The following is a 21,227-nucleotide window of genomic DNA, read 5'->3' as shown; positions in this document are numbered from 1 at the left end:
CCTTTGATCTCTCCCTGCTGGTTTCTTCACCTTTTTAGGCCTAGAGCAGGCATTGCCCCCTCAGAGAGCCCTGATTTTTAATAGACACTTCAACAACGTACAAAAGTTGTGAGACTCGTCTATGGAGCTTGAAGCACCCCTCACCTGCTTCCAGTAATTGTCAGCCATGCTGAGCTGCTGTCATTGACATCCCTGCTGCAGGTTATTTGAAGCAAATCCCACATACTATATCAATTCACATGCAAAAATCCTAACTTCTCTACATGATAAATTGTACCTGTAAAAGGAAGGCCAGGCTATCCGTTCTAAGTAGCTGTCCCTTCACCTCCTTTCTCTGTCCTCCCTGTTTTCACTTGTCATAGCACTTTTCACGCTGGCATGCATTTGTCAGCATCAGCTCTGCTTGCCGAGGGCAGGCGGAAGGTGAGGGATGGAAGGACTGGTGTGTGTACTGACTTGCTCCCCATGTGATTTCCCTTTTAGATGAAACAGCCATCTCTGTGGAAGAGAAAGTCATAACTTGCCCTGGAGTAGATCTGGAGGAACCTGGAGAGTAAGTGCCCCAGTCTGGGGACCCTCATGAGCAGGAGACCAGGTGGGCAGGGTGGGTGATCTTTAGGGGTCCTGCATATGGATACCCTCGGCCGGGCACCCAGGGCACCCTCCATCCCTGCCCTGCTGGATGGTCCCTGGAGGTGGTCAGGGATCCGTGTGGCTGACCTCTCCTGAGGACATCAGGAGGTGAAAGGGTGCCTGCCTTAGTTTCCCCTCTCCACCAGCCCCAGAGGCCTTATTGGCAAAGCCAGCACACCTAGGAGGGCTGTGGGCCAAGGCGGGAGCCCAGGGCGAGACCTGCTTGTCACCCTCTGCCCTCTCTGTGCTCAGGTCCATCGCGGTTGAAGTGAGCCTCAACAACGGCATTTCCTTCTTCAGCAACAACCTCAAAATCACTGGAAAACAGTGCGTGAGTGCCTGGGTGGGGCAGCTGCCATCTCGGCCCTCCACCAGAACCGAGGTCCAGGACTCTGACAGCCCCTGGCCCCGCAGGACCCCAAGGCTGTCCCCTCCAGGTCGGGGTCCAGGGCCAGCAGGCTGTGCCGAGCCGTGAACTGGTAGCCCTGCCCTGGCCCGCCCTCACCCCCCTATAAGCCTGCACAGCCCCCACCTCCCGGGCCCGCCTGGTCCATGTCTGCTGCCGTTGTGCAGATGTGCTGGGCGCCTCAGCTGTCCCCTCTGCCCACTGTCCCTGACCCTGCAGGAAGGTTCTCTCCTGCGGTGGCTGGGAGCTCAGCAGGTCGGAGGGGAGGCACTGGGGCTCGGCTCCCGGGGAGGTGCCCTGGCATGAAGGGGATACTGCTGGGGGCCAGCTGTCCAGAGCTCACGTCGGGTGGGCGTCTGGACCCAGGGCAGCAGACCTTGGGTGGGTGAGTGTGAAGCCCGAGCAGTGGTGCCTGGAGGGGCAGAGAAGAAAGGGCCTGATGCTGCCGCCCTGCGGACCCAGAGAACTGTCAACACTCCCCTGTCTCACACACAGATCCCCGCGCCTCCCTTGCCAATCCCTGCACATCCACTCACAGGTCATCAAATCGCACCCCACCCCACCCAGCAGTTCACCCCCAGCCTGCCCTGGACACACACATGCTAAAGGGCAGGAGCCACCCTGAGGTCCAAGCTCCTGGGCTCTCCCTGCAGCCAGCCTGTCTCTGGAGGGGGTGGTTCCCTTCCCCTCTTCCCCGGTGGGCAGTACCAGGTCCTCCCATACCCTGGCCCAGTGTCTGGTTTCTCTGAACCTTCCCTCCATGTCCCACGTGCCCTCCAGACGTGGGACATGGCCATTTCCCCTGGAAGGGCGTGGAGCGTGAGGCTCAGTGGGCCGCTCAGGAGCTTTGCCCAGGGCTGTAGAGCAGGGGGGTGTACAGGACGTGGGACTGGGCTCAGGTCTCGTGCCTCCACCCTCCCTGCCAGGCCTCCCAGTGACCTCCAGTGGCCTTGCCCATCCATGTAGCTGTACCTTTTACCATCCTCCACACCTCCTCCACTGTCAGCCGAGGTGTACCTTAGAGGACAGGACCTTCAGAGCATCTGGGCAGGGCTCTGGGCAGGGCTTGGAGCAGGGCCAGAGGCTGCGTCCATGGTCGCTGTGTGGTCCTTGGAGGTGGGCAGCTGAGGAGCAGGGGAAGTGGAGATTGGTTGTTTCAGGTGGAATGCCAGGGGCTGGAACCCAGCCCAGCCCACGGCCACACACGTTCTCTGCCCAGCGAGTCTGGACAGTGACTGGGCTCTTTCCGCAGGGAAAGGACACTCCCGTCACCGTTCGTAGCACCAAAAGAATTCATACCACCAGGGCTACAGAGGCTCCCCCGGAAGTCCCACCTGAGGTTCCCCCCGAAACCACCACAGAGACTGAGACAACCACAGAGACAACCACCCATGCTGTCACTGTGCGTGTGATCAAGACCAAAAAATTCCCAGTGGTCCCCGTGCTCGCCGGTGTGGTGGGGCTGCTGGCCCTGCTGCTGCTGCTGCTATGCCTCTGGCGCCTGTGTAGCTGGGTGAGTGCCCCTCCCCAGCTAGCCCTGCCCGCAGGCAGGTCCCCTCAGCTCCCAGGTGGTCCTGGGAGCCACCACTGAGGCTCAGGCTCTGTCGTCCCCCTGGGAGCCCCCTGGGGCCCCGAGCTGCTCTGGGGCCTCCTGTCCTGTCTGCTCTGGGGCTTTCCTGGGGATGCTCTGCCTGCTGGCCAGGCCCGTCCCGGTGCCCACAGTCTGGGGCCCAGGAGGGTGACACGTGCCCAGAGTGAAGCAGAGCAGGTGCAAGGGACAGGGGTGAGATCCCCTGGAGTTAGGAGCAAAGAAGCCTGTGAGGGAGCTTAGGCAGACCCTTCCTTGAGAGCTGGGGGCAGAAAGTGGAGAAAGCAGTGATGTGGAGGGGACAGGGACCCACAGAGAACAGGAAGGTGAGTCTCTGCTCAGGTGGAGCAGCAAGGAGGGAAAGCCTGGTAGGGGACTGTCTCAGGGTGGGCAGGGAATTCTAGGTGGATGGACAGGGACAGCGTCCTTCTGTCTCCACAAGATGTGTGGGCTGATGATAAACCTACTGGGTGATGTGCCTCAGTCAGGGACGGAGCCCCTCAGCCTGCCTGGTCTGCCCCCAGCCCTCCAGGGGTGCATGTGTCACCATGACAAATGGAGAAACTGAAGCTCGGAGAGAACCTGGCCAGCTGCAGCCCCACAAGTATCATGAGCCAAGATTAAACCCTAAAACCCATGGCCTGCCCCACTGTTTAAACCATGGGCTGTCCCTGATTTGCCCATGATCTAACCCATAGTCTGCCCGTGGGTTAACCCGTGCTCTAACGCGTGGTCTGCCCGTGGGTTAACCCGTGCTCTAACGCGTGGTCTGCCCGTGGGTTAACCCGTGCTCTAACCCGTGGTCTGCCCGTGGGTTAACCCAAGGTCTAAGTCATGGTCTAGCCTATGATCGACCCCAAGATCTAACCCGTGTCTGCCCGTGGTGGAACCCCTGGTCTGCCCCATGGTCTAAACTGTGCTCTGACCCACGGTCCGCCCCATGGCCTAATCCGTGGTCTCACCCATGGACTCCCCCATGGTCAGCGCTACGATCTGCCTTGTGCCTCCAGACCAGGGTCCCAGCCGACCCGCTGAGGTGCTGAGGCCAAGCTTCTGTCTTTTTTACATTCTAGTGCAAAAAGAAGCCACCGCCACCACCTGAGGTAAGTCCTGGCTTTGATGTCCTCTTGGGAGCAGGTCTGATGTGTGCTGAGCCCCCACGAGTGGCTCCTGTGGCTTGTAGAGATGTTTGTACTCCCTGCCCCAGAAACTTCCATTTCTCTCTGTAGACCAAGATAAGAAAGGAAGGTGCCAGGGGTATGGAGGGGCCCTGGGCAGGTAAGGGAGTCAGGAATTTCTAGTGACAAAACGAGAAATGGGCTCCCAACAACCTGGTCGGGCATCCCATGGAGGAAGTGGCTTGGGCAGGCCTCTCTCGGGGTCTGCTGTGATCCCTCCTGAGATAAGGGGGAATCTGGGGGCTGGCTGGCAGGATGGTGCTTCCTGAGAACCCAGGAGAGCTTCTGCAAAAGGAGACTCAAGTTACAAGGACCCAGCTCCTGACTGTTGCTGTGTCCTTGTCTTAATCCCAGTCTCCTGGCAGGGTGGAGGGTTTGGGTGGAGGTCAGCCTGTGGCCTGCAGGCCTGAAGAAGGCGAGGAAACCTTAGCTGGCACGGGGTTGTGAAGGACACCGACCCGGGACCCAGGGTCAGGGCAGGGGACTGTAGAACGCGGACTCTGCTGTGAGCAGGCCTCGCTGCTCAGGGCGGACCTTGGGAATTGGACTTTTGAAAGGCCAGAGCCTGGTGGCTGCAGGGGAGTCTCCTTTCCACGCATGGACCCATCGCAGGACACGTTTACCAAGCCTGCTGTGACAAATACCAGGCTCTGGTTGGTTTGAACAGGAATTTCTTGTCCCCAGGATTAGAATGTGTGCTGGTTTGAAAGGATGTATGTCCCCTAGAAAAGCCATGTTTTAATCAAAATGCCATTTCATAAGAGGCAGAATAATCCCTATTCAATACTGTACGTTTGAAACTGTAATCAGATCATCTCCCTGGAGATGTGATTTAATCAAGAGTGGTTGTTAAGGTGGATTAGGTGATGACATGTCTCCACCCATTTGGGTGGGGCTTGATAAGTTTCTGAAGTCCAATAAAAGAGGAAACATTTTGGAGAATGAAGCAGAAGGACATAGCCACAAAAAGCAGGGTCCACAAGCCAGCAACCTTTGGAGATGAAGAAGGAAAACGCCTCCCGGGGAGCTTCATGAAACAGGAAGCCAGGAGAAGAAGCTAGCAGATGATGCTGTGTTCGCCATGTGCCCTTCCAGATTAGAGAGAAACTCTGTGTTCTCCATGTGCCTTCTGACTTGAGAGGGAAACCCTGAACCTCACCGGCCATCTCGAACCAAGGTATCTTTCCCTGGATGCCTTAGATTGGACAGTCCTATAGACTTCTTTTATTTGGAACATTTTCTTGGCCTTGGAACTGTAAACTAGCAACTGATTAAATTCCCCTTTTTAGAAACCATTCGTTTCTGGTATAGTGCATTCCAGCAGCTAGCAAACTAGAACAGATTTTGATACCTGAGAGTGGGGTGCTGCTGCAGTTTGCAAATACCAAACATGTTGGAATGGCTTTTTAAATGGTAAGGGAAAGAATCTGGAAGAGTTGTGAGAAGCTTGAGAGAGAAGACCTAGAATGCTTTGAAGAGACTCTTGGTAGAAAGATGGACTCTAAAGATACTTCTGAGCAGGCTCTAGACAGAAATGAGGCATGTGCTATTGCAGACTGGAAGGAAGGTGATCCTTTTTTAAAATGGCAGATAATCTGGCAAAATTGACTAGTGGCTTTGGCTAGAAGGCAGATTTTAAAAGCTATGAACTTGGATATTTAGCAGAAGAGATCTCCAAATTAAATGTCGAAATTTCTCCTCACAGCTTATAGTGAAATGCGACACAAAAGAGATAAACTGAGAACTGAACTCTTGGGTACTAAGAAAGCAGAAATTGATGTTCTGGAAAATTCTGGGCTTCCAGATAGTGAGACCCATTTCAGAGAAAGCCAAGATGGAACACGGAGTAATCCAGGAAAGATTTGTGGAAACTCCCTATGTCCAAGTCTACTGCATAGAAATCCAACGAGAGTGCCGTGGGACTTGTATAAACAGAACCGCTGCTAGTCTGGACTGGGGGGTTCAAAGAAGGGACACATTGAGGGAAAATAACTTCAGAGGCAAAACCATGGAGGCCAGGGTCTGAAGTCAAGAAGCCCTGGGCCAGGAGAGGGGACCCACCCAAGCCCTTGGAGAGGATGAGTTTGCCCCGAAGGCAGAGGATGGGCCTTCCACCTCGTTGCAGTGGAAGAGTCATGCCGCCTCAGGCCTTGGAGAGGGTGAAGCACATTCCTTGGGGTTTGGGGAGAGCCTGGCTGCCACCACATGGTGGGATTGGGCGTGTGCCCCGGAGATGGCAGAGAGCTCGGGTGCAGCCCTGATGTTTGGAGAGGGCGGAGCCGAGAAAAAGGTGGTCTCCCCAGTGTCCCCCAAGGTTGCATTTGGAGAGAGCAGCCTCTGCGTAGGCCTTTGGGAGGAGTGGGACTGCCACTGCCTAAAACCCCGAGGACGAATGACTCTCAGACTTTGAAATCTAATGGACTTTGCCCCGCAGGTTTTCGAAACTGCTTGGGTCCTGTGACCCCAGTGTTCCTTCCTCCCTAAGGAAATGGGCGTATATATCCCATGAATGTTCCTCCTTTGTAGGTTGGCAGCAAATAACTTGTTTTGAGTTTTTATAGGTCCAGAGCCAGAGGAGAACTTTGCCTTAGAACAGACCATGTCTGTAACCAACTTTGATTAGTTACTGTTTCTAGTTTTGTTTTTCTTTGTATTGCTACTGAAGTGGTTTAAGGAATTCTGATATTGTTACAAAATTAATATATTTTCTATATGGGGAAAACATGTCTGTTTTAGGGTCCAGAGAGTGGAATGTGCTGGTTTTAAAGGATGTATATCCCCTAGAAAAGCCATGTTTTAATCAAAATCCCATTTTGTAAAGGCAGAATAATCCCTATTCAATACCATATGTTTGAAACTGTAATCAGATCATCTCCCTGGAGATGTGATTTAATCAAGAGTGGTTGTTAAACTGGATTAGGTGATGACATGTCTCCACCCATTTGGGTGGGGTTTGATAAGTTTCTAAAGTCCTATAAAAGAGGAAACATTTTGGAGAATGAAGGCGATTCAGAGAAAGCAGAGCAGAACGACATAGCCATGAGAAGCAGAGTCCACCAAACAGTGACCTTTTGAGATGAAGAAAATGCCTCCCGGGAAGCTTCATGGAACAGGAAACCAGGAGAAGAAGCTAGCAGAGGATGCTGTGTTCACCACGTGCCCTACCAGATGAGAGAGAAACCCTGAACTTCATCGGCCTTCTTGAACTGAGATATCTTTCCCTAGATGCCTTAGATTGGACATTTCTATAAATTTGTTTCAGTTGGGACATTTTCTCGGCCTTGGAACTATAAACTAGCAACTGATTAAATTCCCCTTTTTAGAAACCATTCCGTTTCTGGCATATTGCATTCCAGCGGCTAGCAAACTAGAACAGAAGGTGACAAATCCAAAACCAAGGTCCAGCCAGGCCATGCTTTCTCCCAGAGCCTGTAGCTTTCTGGAGCTGGCTCACTGCAATCCTTGGGGTTCCTTGGCTGGCTTCACTGCCTCTGTCACGGAGCAGTGTTCTGTCCTCGGTCTCCTCCTGTGACTTCCTCTCACTTCTGGTTTTGGGCTTCTTCTAACTGATGGAGTCCAAATTTTCTCTTTTTTATGAGGCCTCCAGTAACATGGAGAAGGTCGGCCAGGCTCTCTGGCCACGCTTTGCCTAGGAACCTCACTGTCACAGGTCCTATTTACAAACAGGCTCACTCACCCCCTCAGGGACACGGATGGACACTGGGACTCTTCTTTTCTGGGGCCCATGATTCCATCCCCAGCACAGGGCTCAGCCTCAAGACAAGGCCTCTGCCACTGGCAGGGCCTCAAGGGGAGTGAGAGGGGAGGGGAGAGCTGCCAGCATTTTGGGGACGAGTCACATGTGCACAGCCTGAGGGGTTGGCTTGTTTGCCCCAGAGGATGCTCCCTGTGGCCTGGAGGCGAGTGATGGGAATCCCAGGTCACTCACCCCTGCTCAGTGGTTCTTTCACTCACCCACAAACGTTTGCTGAGCGGCAGCACTGGGCCACCGCAGTTCCCTTGTCCAGTAGTGGACAACTGTGCTTCTCTTTCTAGGAGAGAGTGTGCCCGCCGCCGTGTCCCATCGTGATTAGACGATGCTGTGCGTGCTTCAGATGTGGCCGCCTGATGCACATGGAGGTAAGCAGGGCTGCCCCCACGCCCAACTGAGGCAGGAGAGAGGGTGCCAGGTCAGGATGCAGAGGCCTGGCCGGAAGGCTCCGCCTGGGGGGAGACGAGTGTCCTGGGCGCCTGGACATCTGGACTTCGTCTGCTGGCCCAGGACTGCTTTCTGGACTGTTCAGTCCCCCCACTTCCCACACTGGTATCAGGAATCTGTCCCCAGAGCCAGGAATGGACTTCTTACCTCCTCCACACCTGCCCTTCTCCTCAATCACCCTCCTCCTCTTAGAGTTCCTGCCCAGCCCCCTGTGTCCCCTTCAGGAACTTCTCTTCCTTCCTCATGTAGCTCCTCCAACCTTTGAACTTGTCCTCTAAAAGGAGCCCCTGACCTCTCCCCCTGCCCATCAAAATCACCGTTTTGTTCCAGATTCCAAAGCTGAGCCTATACTGCCCCCTCCCCTTTGCACAGACACGCCAGCCGCTGGGCTCCTGCTCCCCGGGCTGGTCACTTGTGGCATTTGCCCATGGGTTGTGGTTCAGGAAGCCGTACCTGGTCCCTGTCAGGACAGAGGGTTCTCTGGGAAATGGGCTGGGTGCATCCAGGCAGGGTCCAGACGTGGCCACCAGCTTGCTCTTTGCTTTGTAGTCTCAGGGCGTCAGGAAACTATCAGAGCTAGAGGCTAAAGGGCCAAAGTCGAGGGCAGAGGGCTGCAGAGCTCTAGAGGCCCCAGTCCCCACCCCTTCCCCATGCGCCTCGGGCCCTGTGGGTCTGCTGGCTTTAGGCCATCTGGAAAAGAGCCCCTGGTGAGACACTGAGGTGCAGGAGTGGGGGGTGGATTAACTCACCCCCAGTGTTTCTGGCCAACCCTGACTGGTTTTTACCAGGCTGTAAAGAAACCCCCTCTAGCTTTGCCTCATAACCACGTGGGAACCAAATTGCTGTGGCCCTACACATCTACACGCCTTACCTGACACCGCACAGCCGGGAGGCAATCAGACCCGCTGTCCACTGGCCTGGGGCCGGGACCTAACTTCTGGGCCTGTCTGCCTCCTTGTTCCACAAAGTGCACCCCCCAGATGTGGACACCGAGCTTCTGACATTTAGTGATGGCTCTGCATCACAGGTGACGGAGAGGGGTGGCAAGCTGTGAATTGATCCCAGGCTGGTCTTGCTGCAGAACCCATATCTGTACATTGTCAGGATGATCGATGGAAACTTCTGGAAACTGCTTCTTTCTGTAGTGTAATGTGTATGTGCCAGACATCTGTGGTTATTAGTCTATATCCAATTTTTTCAAGTGTCCAAACAATGTCCCTTTGGACATTTTCTCCCCCATCATTAGATCCAGTCCAGGATCACATATTACATTTAATTGCCATTGTCTTTTTAGCCTCTCCCTCTCTTTTTTAATTGCGGTAGCATATATACAGCCTTAAACTTCCTTTCTTGACCCCTCCAGAGCATACCGTTCAGTCATTTTAATCACACTCACAATGTTATGCTACCTGCACCACCAGCATTTGCCAGTGTTTCATGCCAAACAGAAACCCTATACCCACTATGCTTTAACTCCCCGTTCCCTCTTCCCTCACCCCTGTAAACATGTACTCTTTTATGTCATTATGATTTTGCATGTTCTAATTCGTGTAAGTGGAGTTATACAGTATCTGTTCTTTGTATAATCTGGCTTATGTCGCTCAGCATCTGTTTTCAAGATTCATCCATGTTGTCACATGTGTCAGAACTTCATTCCTTTTTAAGAGTGCATCCATTGTGTGTATGCACCACTTTTGTTTATTCATTCATCTGCTGATGGACACGGGTTGTTTCCACCTTTTGGCTGTTGTGAATAATGGTGCACTGAATGTTGGTGTACAAATATCTGTTTGATTCCCTGCTTTCAAGCCTTTGGAGTTTTCCCAAAAGTGGGATTGCCAGGTCATATGATAGTTTTGTGTTTATCTTTTTGAAGAACCGCCAAATTGCTTGCCACAGTATTTGCACCATTTTACATTTCCACCAATTATGTATGAGTTCTTGTTCCTCTACTTCCTTGCAAGAACGTATTTTCTGGTGTTTTATTTTTTTCTTTAATTAAAGCCATTCTAATGAGTGTAAGGTTTGGTATCTCATTCTGGTTTTGATTTGCATTTTGCTAATGGTTGGCAATCTTGAACATCTTTTCATTTGCTTATTGACCAACTGTAATATCTTCTTTGGAGAAATGTCCACTCAAATTCTTTGCCATTTTTTGACTGGGAGGTTTGTCTTTTTAGTTGTAGGTTTTATTTATATATTCTGGACATCAAACCCTTACCAGCTATAGTTTCATACTATATTTTACTCCAATTTTGTAGATTGTCTTTTAACTTTCTCGATAATATCCTTTGATGTACAAACGGTTAAAATGTTGATGAAATCCATTTAATCTATTTGTTCTTTTGCTGCTTGTGCTCTTGGTATTAAGTCTAAGAATCCATTGCTTAACATATTGTCCATCCCAGAGTATGATCCATATGCACTTGATAAGAATGTATATTATGCTGTTGTTGAATACAGTGTTCTCTATATATTCTATAGATGTCAAGTCTAGTTGGATTAGAGTACTGTTCAAGTCATCTATTTCCTTACTGGTCTTCTTTCTAGAGGTTCTATTCATTATTGAATGTGGTGTATTGAAGTTTCCTACTATTAATGAAGACCAGTTTACTTTTTCTTTCAAATCTATCAATATTTGCTTTATATGTTTTGCAGCTCAACTGTAAGGTGCATAGATGAATACTTCTTGAGTAACTGACCTTTTTGTCAATATGTGCTGAACTTCTTTGTCACTAACAGTTTTTTTTTCTTTAACTTAATCAGATATTAATATAGTATATTGGTATATTAGTATATATCCCATGCTGGGGATCCTACTTGTGTCGGAATTTAAGGAGACTCTCTTGTTAACAACATATAATTGGGTCATACTCTTTTATCCAATCCACCAATTTCTGCCTTTTAACTAGAGAGGTTAACTCATTTACATTTAAAGTAACTACTGATAACTCAGGGCCTGAGTTATTTGTAATTCTTATTCCTTTTTTGTTCCTCAATTCTTCCATCCCTGCCTTCTGTATTTGTTTGAACTTTCCCAGTGAGCCAGTTAGACTCTTTTCTATTTATTTCTGTGTATATTCTTTTGATACATGTTGTGGTCACCATGGGGCTTAAATTTAACTTCTAATTCTTTAACAATCTTCTTAAGTTAATACCAGCTTCATTTTAAAAGCTTGCACAAAGTATGGTCTTTAGCCCTCTGTCCCCCACTCCACCCTTTACTTTGTTCTTTACCTATATTTTATTCTTATGCATTGTTTCCCACACCACAGATTTATCACTACTTTTATGCATTTGCATTTTACATCCTGTAAGATGTAAAGAGTGGAATTACAAACCAAAAATATAAAAGTACTGGTGTCTATAATTAGCCATGTAGTTACCTTTACCAGATCTTTATTTTATGCAGCTTTGATCTACTGCTGAGTGACCTTTTGCTTTCAATCTGAGAAAGCAAAGTATTTCTTCTGGTGTAGGTATAATGGTGACAAACTGCCTCTGCTTTTGTTCATCTTGGAATTTCTTAATCCCTCTTTCATTTTGGAAAGACAGTTTCATCAGATAAACATTTTTGGCTGGCAACTATTTTCTTTCAGCACATTAAATATGTCATCCCACTGCTTTCATACCTCCATGGTTTCTGATGAGAAATTGACATTTAATCTTACTGAGGCTCCTTGTACATGTTGTGTTGCTTTTCTCTTGTAATTTTCAGAATTCTCTCTGTGTTTGGCATTCAACACTATTATAATGTGTGTGGTGGGTCACTATGAGTTTATCCTGTTTGGAGTTTATTGTGATTCTTGAATATGTGTATTCATTTCTTTCCTTAAATTTGGGTAGTTTTCATGCTTTATTTCTCAAATATTTTCTCTGCCCCTTTCTCTCTGTCTTCTTCGGAGAATCCCATAATGCATACGGTTGATACTGCCCCCCAATTCTCTTAGTTTCTCTGTTCACTGTTCTTCATTCTTTTTCCTTTTTTTTTTAGTCCTTCAGCCTAAATACTTTCAATCATCTTCTCTTCATGTTCATGGATTATTTCTTCTGCCAGATAAAATCTGCTGTTAAACCCATCTAAGTAACTTTTTATTTCCATTATTGTGGTCTTCATTTCCAGTAATCCTTGGAATTTCTTATACAGAATCTTTTTAATTTCTGTCTCTTTATTGAAATTATCATTTTTTTCATATATCATTTTCATGATATCCTTCAGTTCTTGTGCCAGTTTGAAACTGTTGTGTATCCCAAAAAAAGCCATGTCCTTTAATTCTGATTCAATATTGCTGGGTGACATCTTTTTTATTAAATGGTTTCCATGGAGATGTGACCCACCCAGTTGAGGGTGAGGTCTTTTGATTAGGCAGTTTCCATGGAGATGTGTCTCTCCCCATTCAAGGTAGGGTTGCTTACTGGAGTTCTTTAATAAGGAACCATTTTGGAAAAAGCTTCAGAGCACACATAGCCAGAGACCATTCGAGATGCAGAAAAAAAATGCCCCCGGGGAAGCCATTTGAAGCAGCTGGGAGAGAAAGCTAGAAGACATTGTCATGTGCCTTCTCAGTTTAAGAAAACCCCTGAACATCATTGACCCTTTCTTGAATCAAGGTATCTTTCTCTGGATGCCTTAGTTTGGACATTTTCATACGCTTAGACTGTAAAGTTTCAATTTAGTGAATTCCTTTTTAATTTACTAAGTTTCTGGTAGAGTGCATACCGGCAGATTTAGCAAAGTAGAAGTTCTTTGTCCTTGTTTTCCATTAGCTTCTTGAGCATGGTTAAGATCATTTTATGAAAGTCATTTATGATATGTCCAAAATAAGGTCTTATTTGTTGATGGTTTCTGATGTTTTATCTTGTGTTTATGAATGGACCATCAATTCCTATTTCTTTGTATACCTTGTAATCTTCAGTTGCACACTGGGTGTTTTCATAGTTTAGTTAATTCTGGAACTTAGTCCCTGGAATTTCTGTTCCTTAAGTTGGTATCCAGATGGTTTAATGACAGAGATTTCCTTGAATGAAAGGAGCTAACAAAACAAACAAGCAAAAACACCTTTCCCAGTCTCTACAAGTTGATTCTGGTGGTTGGTTGGTGCTGTCATTCAGTGCTTAGCTCTCCTAACAATAAACTTGAAAAACAGACCAAGGCAAGATCATAGGGTCCTCTCCTGTCTCTACTGAGCATGCATCTCATCCTGTACATGCACTTTTGTCCTTAGGAATTCCCCCATCTACATGGATCAAATCCTATTTCTCTCTAGGAAGTAGTCTTTCCTTCCCATTTTACCCCTCCATAGTCTATCTTAAAGCTGTTGAGCCTTTTCCAAAGGTGGCAGTGGTCCTTACACTGATTTACCTATCTGTGAGCTCTTCCTGCAAGCAGGTGAAATTCTGGGATAGTGAGCCAGAAAGAAGCATCATGCTTCAGTCCTTCAGGTTGCCACCAGACAGATAGGTGCAGACACCCACGCACACTCTATGTGCACTGAGCTGCATAATAGGGGTTCATGAATGCCAGCAACAGTGCCATTAGGAATTCCTACTGTTTTTAAGTTGCCTCTTCCATGATTCAGTGCTCATGCAATCATTGCCACCCTTTAACTTTTTCTGGAGTGATGAGGAAGATGGCTCTGCCAGTTTTAGTTGTCATTTAAAGATTATTTGGTGGAGATGGAATCCTAAAGCATCTCACCCCAGCATCTTATTGACATCACTCTTAGATCCACAATTCATCTTTTTTATTTTTTGAATTTATTTTCTTACACATCTGTCCATAAACTAGATAAAGGGAGTGTCTGTTACAAGGTTTTCACAATCATATGGTCACACCATAAAAGCTATATAGTGTACAATCTTCTTCAAGAATAAAGGCTACTGCCTTAGGGAGGGCAGGGAAGCCTCTGCCGAAGGGGTGTGGCCAAATCTCATCTCCCAGCAGGATTGAGACTGGAGGCCAGGGCTCCAGGGAGTTGAGAAGCATCAACAAAGGCCCACCCTGTGGGTCCAGGTGGGATGTGAACCCAGCACATGGACCAAGGAAACTGCAGCCTCTTCCCAAATCAAATGGCTTCTTCATGACCTTCTCTCTCTTCTCTGCCCTACAGGAGAGGTGCCTCACTCTCACCCCGGTGAGGTCCCCATGCACACCCATGGTCTGCCGCCCAAGCCTGTGCCTTCCACCCTGCCGAGAGCAAGTCCTCTTCCCCAAATGCCCGCCGTGCTGCTATTCTCCTTGGTCCTGCTCCCAGCCCTCCAGGATGCTGCCGCTGGTTCCTCCCTGCTCCCGGGCACTCCCCAGCTGCCCTGTGCAAGCCTTACCCCCAGAGCCCTAATAATGTTAAGCTTGCTGAGTTGGACACACCTGCTAGAAAAAAGCACCAGGGGTCCCGTGGGTCCTGGACATGGGTTGTGCCACTCACAACAGCCTTGTCTTCATCCATCTCTAGGGGCTGTGATATGTGGTGTCTCTTGCAAAATTCTGCTCTTTGACAAAAGCCCAAAAAGCCATGGACACATGAATCCAATCTTATGTCAGCCTCCCTAACTTTTTGCAAAGAGATACATTTGAATTTCTCATCTCCTTCACTTCAAGTCCTTCGTTTCCAATTTTGGACTTGGCATTTCTGAATGCGTCATGGAAGGAGGTGAGACTGCCCCAAAGGTCACAAGCTGGAAGTCCGACTTCTCTGTCCAGATGTCCCAAACTGTCCCCAAGCCCAGAGGAACTTCATCAAATCCTCTCCACTCCACTAGAAATGAAAACCGACTCCCCTTCTGTGTCCCATCTGCCACCGTTGGAGGATCCATGCTCGACAAAGCTGTTTTAGCATGCAGCGTTCTCCCATCAGACGTGTGCCCTCCGTCTCCGTGTGAGTGCCCAATCACCAGGCCCATAGACGCTGGGAACCTGGCGTGGGGCCCTGAGCCCCTGCAGAGGACCTCCAAGAGCAGCTGTGACTAAACACAGCCTCGTCACTGCCAACTGATCTTACTAGTCAGGAAACGAAACTGCTCTCCGCACCAACCTCCGTCCCCTTGATTGCTACAGTTCTGCCCTTCAGTTGAGTCGCTGTAGGACAAGAACATGGAAAACTATGGGAAGTTCTGGTGTTTAATCAATATCAATTGAGTAAAAGAACTACGGCAGGAAATAAGCATGATTTCTCCCACGTTTAAAAACCAAAAGTTTTTTCTGGGAGGGCTTGTATGTTTGTATGTTGGGAGTATTTGCAAGCTTACCCTAAGTCAAATACCATTAAACTTTACAGCATTCAATCTGGGAGTTGCTGTTTCTTGTAGGAGCCTCTGCCACTCTACCACTTCCCTGCCCCGCACACTCCTTTGCAGATGAGAGTCCACCCCCATCGTCTGTGTCCAGCCAGCTCCCAGGATGGGGGGTGGGGTGGGGACAGCATTTCCTGCCATGCCTTCCAAGCCTGTCCTGTCTGCCAGCAAATTGTCTCCCAAGCTGGGTAGAAGGTTGTTCCTGCGACAAGATGCCAGGTACGAGGCCTCTCAGAGCAACAGCCCAACTGGGAGCCAGGACCACAGAAGCAGGAGCTTACAGCCTGCGGGTGGAACTCGGCAGTTCCATTGTGGCCCCAACTGAAGACTGGATCCCAGAGCAGCTGCACCTGCTTAAGGAGAACATGTGGCCTTCCCCACACCTCCCTTCCTGGCAGTCTTCGTGGGATGTGATGTCTCTGGTTGCATAAATACAGAGAAAATAACGAGGAAGAACTGAACGTTTCCACTTCACTGCTGGTCTGTCAGTGATACTCATTACCATGTGCGACTCCACAGGGTGGGTTTAGATACCCATAATGGGTGAGAGGGAGACAAGGACCCCACAAGTGCCACCATGGGTCTAGATGGGCTTTGCCAAACTGCATACCATGTAAGGGTCATGTACAAATGTGCCCAGAGCAACTGCATAGAATGACACCAGATGCTGGAAAAGCTGGCTCAGGACTCGGTTGTTTTCAGAATTTGGGAAAAATCATTCATTGTACTCATGATATGAAGAAAGAATATGATAGCTAAAGATAAACACGCAAAAATCAATTGTGTTCTGGGGGTGCAAGGGTAGTTCAGTGGTAGAATTCTTACCTGCCATGTGGGACATCCAGGTTTGATTCCCAATCCATGCACTTCCCCAAAACAAAAAACAAATGAAAGAGCAAAAATTCAACAAATGGTGTGCAAAATAATGCCATACTCACATGGAAAAAGAATGAAATGTGAACCCCGCCATATGTCACACACAAAAAACTCACTTTTATTCCTATACATTAGCAATGTACAATTCAAAGAGGAAATTAAGAAAACAAGTCCATTTACAATAGCACCTAAAATTAAAAAAAAATCTAAGAACAAATTTAGGTAGGGATATGAAAGATTGTACCCTGATAACTGCAAAATACTGCTGAAAGAAATTAAAGGAGTTATCAGCTCTTTAAGTTTGTGTCCTAATAGTGATATGAGATTTTCTTAAAGACAGGACCTAATCAATACAAACAAAACAAGACAAAAATCACCTTTCGCCCCCGACAATGTGGGATATTAACTCCCAGGGATGAGTCTGGCCCTGGCACCCTGGAAGCAACAATGCCTTCTGAACCAAAAGGAGGGAAAGAAGTGTAATAAAACGTGTTGTCAGTGGATGAGAGAGATCATACGGAGCCAAGAGCCTATTCTGGAGGCTACTCTCGTGCCAGCTTCAGTTAGATAGGGCTGATGGTGGTGGTTTGCTAAACCCCAATAAGCATCATTCCTGTTGACTGCTAAGAACACCTAGGGCTTGACGCTATAAAGGTTTCATGTACTCAGTTTGCTTTCCTGGAACCTATAATTCCCAGAGGGTTCCTAGTCAAATAAATCCTGAGCTCAGAGGAACCAGCCTCTTCAAGACTGTCTATTAATTACACCCCCCTATCCTTTAGTGTGGACACCCCTTCTCCACTTGGAAAAGTCAGAATGGCCATTGCCTGAAGATTCCTATAGATTAGGAGAAGGATTAAAGGAGAAGGAGGAGGTATAACAGAGAAAATAGGATTTAACAAACAAGTATGACTGCTGAATCACTATATTAATGTTCCTTCCAGCCTCCAGTGTTTTGGGGCAGCTGGAAGGAAACATTTCAGATGGTAGAATAACAAACTCTGGGATCTGTTCTGTAACTACTTGTTGAATTGTGCTTTGAAAATTATTGCCTTTTTCTTTGTTTGCTTTGTATACATGTTATATTTTACAATTAAAAACATGTTTTTTAAAAATCACCTTTCGCAGTCTCTGCAAATGGGCTCTGCTTTGGTGGGTGACCTCCTTCCAAAGCCTCTCTCTGTTATCTGTGCCTCAGGGATCCAGATCAGCTGAGCCTGCTGATTTCCCAAGGCTGTGCTCACCAGAGGCCTTAGCAAGTCTCCCATTCACGGTCTACAGATGTTCTAGCGACTGCCCCTCTGCTCCCTGTCAAATAAGCCTCCTCCCCTTCCCGGTGCCCTTTAGCATGACTTAATGCAGGTGGTCCTTTGCCCCAGGCCACTTCAACATAGTTGTTTCTCACACTGTCCCAGCTGTCTACAAGGGGCTTCTCTGCCCTCAGCTCAAACTCTGGGAGGGGCAGTCAGAGACAAGTTCTACCCTGTGGATTGGCACTGCCATCCATGCAGCCCAGTATGCACACGGGGGCTACTCTGCTCCCTCTGGAGCAGGATAAGGGACCTGCAATGAGAAGGCAAGCTGGCGCCACCCAGTGCTGTTGAGGAGTGGGTGAGAGGCCAGCAAGGGTGCCAGGAGCTTCTTTCATGGCTCTGAAGCTGCCTTCTCTGGATTCGGCTCTTGTCTGTTTAATGCAGCCCTTCAACTCTTTTCCTTAGTTTGAAAGACAGCAGTCTTTGACACCCCTCTGCCACCTCTGCCCTAGGAGTGCTGGAACAATGGCAGCCCTCAGAGCTGCCTCCCAGCCTCTTGATACTTTAATTTGGACATTTTCAGAGCCTTAGAACTGTAAACTTGTAACTTATTAAATTCCTCTTTTTTAAAATTTTTTATTAACTAAAAAAAATTACAAGAAGCACAAACATTCCCAACACATACACTCAGCAATTCACAATATCATCACATAGTTGCATATTCATCATCATGATCATTTCCCACACATTTGCATCAATTCAGAAAAAGACATAAAAAGACAACAGAAAAATAAAACAAAAACAGAAAAAAAATTTACATACCATACCCCTTACCCCTTGCTTTCATTGATCACTAGCATTTCAAACTAAATTTATTTTAACATTTGTTCTCCCTATTATTTATTTTTATTCCACATATTCTACTCATCTGTTGACAAGGTAGATAAAAGGAGCATCAGACACAAGGTTTTCACAATCACACAGTTAAATTCCCTTTTTAAAAGCTGTCCCCACTTCTGGTATATTGCATTCCAGTGGGTTAACAAACTTATACAGGCTCCAAATAGTGAAAATAATTTTGAAATAGAAAAATGAAGCCAGAGTCTCACTTCCAGATTTCAAATTTTACCATAAAGCTACAGTAATCCAAACGGTGTGGTACTGGCCTAAAGGTGGGCAAATAGACCAATGGTAAATAATTTAAGGACCAGAAGTAGATCCACATATCTATGGCCAGTTGATTTTCAACAAGGGTGACAAGGACAGGCAGTGGGGAAAGAACAGTCTCTTCAAAAACAGTGCTGGACTGAGTGAAATGAGTCAGAAACAAAAGGAAAAATACTGAATGATCTAATATGAACTAACATTAATGAGTGAACTTTGAGAATTGAAGTTAAGAATATAGGTTATCAGGAGATATAATAAGTTGGGCAATTGGTGCTGAAAGAATCTAGATTGCACAAGAGGACTGATCGTAAAAATTCAGAAATGGGTAGCACAATACTACCTAATTATAGCACAATAGTATAAGTACATTGAATGAAGCTGAGTGTGAGTATGTTTGAGGGAGAAGGGCTGAGGGCACATATGAAACCAGAAGCAAAGGTAGAGGATAAGGACTAAGATGGCAAAAATTTAGGAATTCCTAGAGTGGACAATGATGGTGATTAAATGTACAAATAAAAACGTTTTTGCATGAGGGAGAACAAATGGATGTTAACATTGCAGTGTGTTGAAAACAGATGGTATATGAGAAAATGTACAATCAATGCAAGCTAGGCTCTGTAGTCAATAGTAACATTGCAATACGCTTGTTAACTGAAGCTAACAAAGGCATTGAGCCAAAACTAAATGTCAACAGGTGGGGGGCATGGAAGAGGGGTAGGGATTCTTTGTGGAAGAAAAGGAAATGTCTTCATACAGATTATGGTGGCAGAGGCATGTCTATACACTTAGGTGGGATGGTATGATGTGAGACTAAAACTGCTTAAAAATGAACAGAGAGAAATAGGTGTTAGAAAAAAGGCAGTGAAAGAGATGTACCTACTCACTGTTGGTAGGGAAACGGAAAGGTGCAGCCCCTTGGAAGGCAGGATTAGTCATAAGTACATAGAACATTAAACAAAAATCCAGGTGATACATAGGGGAAAACAAAAAGAACCATATGAAAAGAGATGTAGTCCCAGTACACTACAAGCTAAATTGTGAATAAAAACATCGTCAGAATTAAAAGCTGAAAATTGATATAATCAGTCATATGACATTGCTAGATTTGGAAGATGGGAGAAGGGCATAGGTGCCAAGTCACAATACAGCCAACTCCCTATCTTCTTGCATTAGTTTGGAAGCTGCTGGAATGTGATATACCAGAACTGGAATGACTTTTACAAAAGGAGAATTTAATAAGTTACAAGTGTACAGTTCTAAGGCAATGAAAATGCCCCAATTAAGGCAAGGCTATGAAAATGCCCAAATTAAGGCACCAAGAAGAGGTTACCTTAATTCAAGGGAGGTCATGGCTTAGGAGCACCTTTGTCAGCTGGGCAGTCACATGGCTGGCATCTGCCTCTCCGAGTTCTGGCTTGCTTAACATCTCATGGCGGCATCTGCTTGGCTCCAAGGATTCCCCAACATCCGTCCTCTCTGCTCTCCACGTGCCCGCATCTGCTTCAGCTCTGCTGTGGCGTTTCTGTCGGCTCTGAGGCTTCTCTCGCTTCTGCCGTTTCCGTAGGCTCTGCCATTTCTGTTGTTTCTCCAAAATGTTTCCTCATTTAAAGGATTTCAGTAAGCAAATCAAGACCCACCTGGAATGGGTGGAGTCACATCTCCGTCTAATCAAAAGTTAATATTTAGAATTTAAGAAACTCTGTTTCTATAGATTTCTTCCTTTCTTGCTTTAATTTTAAATCAGTTTATGAAACATATTATACAAACAGGCTTTAAGATGATAATTTAGAAATTTTTTAAATATCCCTATAGAAAGTGAGCATTTCCTCCTGGTGTATCAAGTGCTAGAAATATGACCAAAGCCCAATGCCCCACCACATACATTTAAAAGAAATGCATTGTCTTCGCAAAACTGATACTGGGCAAACATAGGGTTCTCTTCTCGATGCGCATAACAGCCAATCTATGGCACCAGAGTTTCCAAAGCAGACAATGGGGTTAGTTCTGGGCTGATTCGAGTTCCTTCATTAATAAATATGAGGCGGTGTGATTATAAGACTCTAAAGTTGCAAAACAGGATAAGAGGGTACAAGTGGGACCAGTCACAAGGTTTTCACAATCACAGATAAAGGCTACGTAGTTATACAATCATTGTCAAAGATCAAAGGTTACAGTTCAGTGGGTTTTTGTAATTTCAGACATTTCTTTTTTGGCTATTCTACTACTAAAAAGTAAGAAAAAGACATCTATATATTGATTCATTCATCCTAATTATCTCTTAATTTCTCAATTAGAATTCCTCCCATTTTATTTTGTCCATCCCTCAATCTTGGGGAATATCTGCGAGACAACCATTCTTACTTCATGCTGAGAAGGGGTATCTACCTGTTGGGTTAGAGGAATTAAACTGGTTGTTGTTCCTGGAGAAACCAGTACCTTTGGCTTTCCAGACTTAACCTCCAGAATGACCTCCTGACTCTATCTGAAATCTCTTAGCCATTGAAACTTTATTTTGTTCTATTTCTTCCCTTTTGATCATGAAAATATTGCTATGGTTCCCCCTGCACGATGCCACTGGCTCTACCTATGCCGCTGCTGCTCCTGCCCCTTCATCTCT

At 46.9% G+C, this 21,227-nt stretch overlaps 1 protein-coding gene across 2 annotated transcripts in view; it reads left to right on the top strand.

Moving 5' to 3' along the window:
- The window catches only part of LOC143653617 (anthrax toxin receptor-like), a 28,384-nt gene extending 13,079 nt beyond the window's left edge, over positions 1-15,305 (top strand). Inside the window, exons 11-17 of one of the 2 annotated variants that reach the window (XM_077124761.1) lie at positions 484-553; positions 886-964; positions 2,292-2,552; positions 3,701-3,730; positions 7,862-7,945; positions 14,135-14,158; positions 14,477-15,305. In XM_077124761.1, coding sequence (XP_076980876.1) covers positions 484-553; positions 886-964; positions 2,292-2,552; positions 3,701-3,730; positions 7,862-7,945; positions 14,135-14,158; positions 14,477-14,485 — 557 coding nt within the window. In that variant the 3' untranslated portion in view covers positions 14,486-15,305. Of the gene's footprint in view, positions 1-483; positions 554-885; positions 965-2,291; positions 2,553-3,700; positions 3,731-7,861; positions 7,946-14,134 lie in introns of both variants that reach the window. The other variant, XM_077124760.1, reaches the window with a different exon arrangement.
- The last annotated feature ends 5,922 nt before the right edge of the window (positions 15,306-21,227 follow it).

This window comes from Tamandua tetradactyla, chromosome 13 (assembly GCF_023851605.1).
Source record: "Tamandua tetradactyla isolate mTamTet1 chromosome 13, mTamTet1.pri, whole genome shotgun sequence".
Taxonomy (NCBI): domain Eukaryota; kingdom Metazoa; phylum Chordata; class Mammalia; order Pilosa; family Myrmecophagidae; genus Tamandua; species Tamandua tetradactyla.
This window is presented reverse-complemented; position numbering and strand designations above follow the sequence as displayed.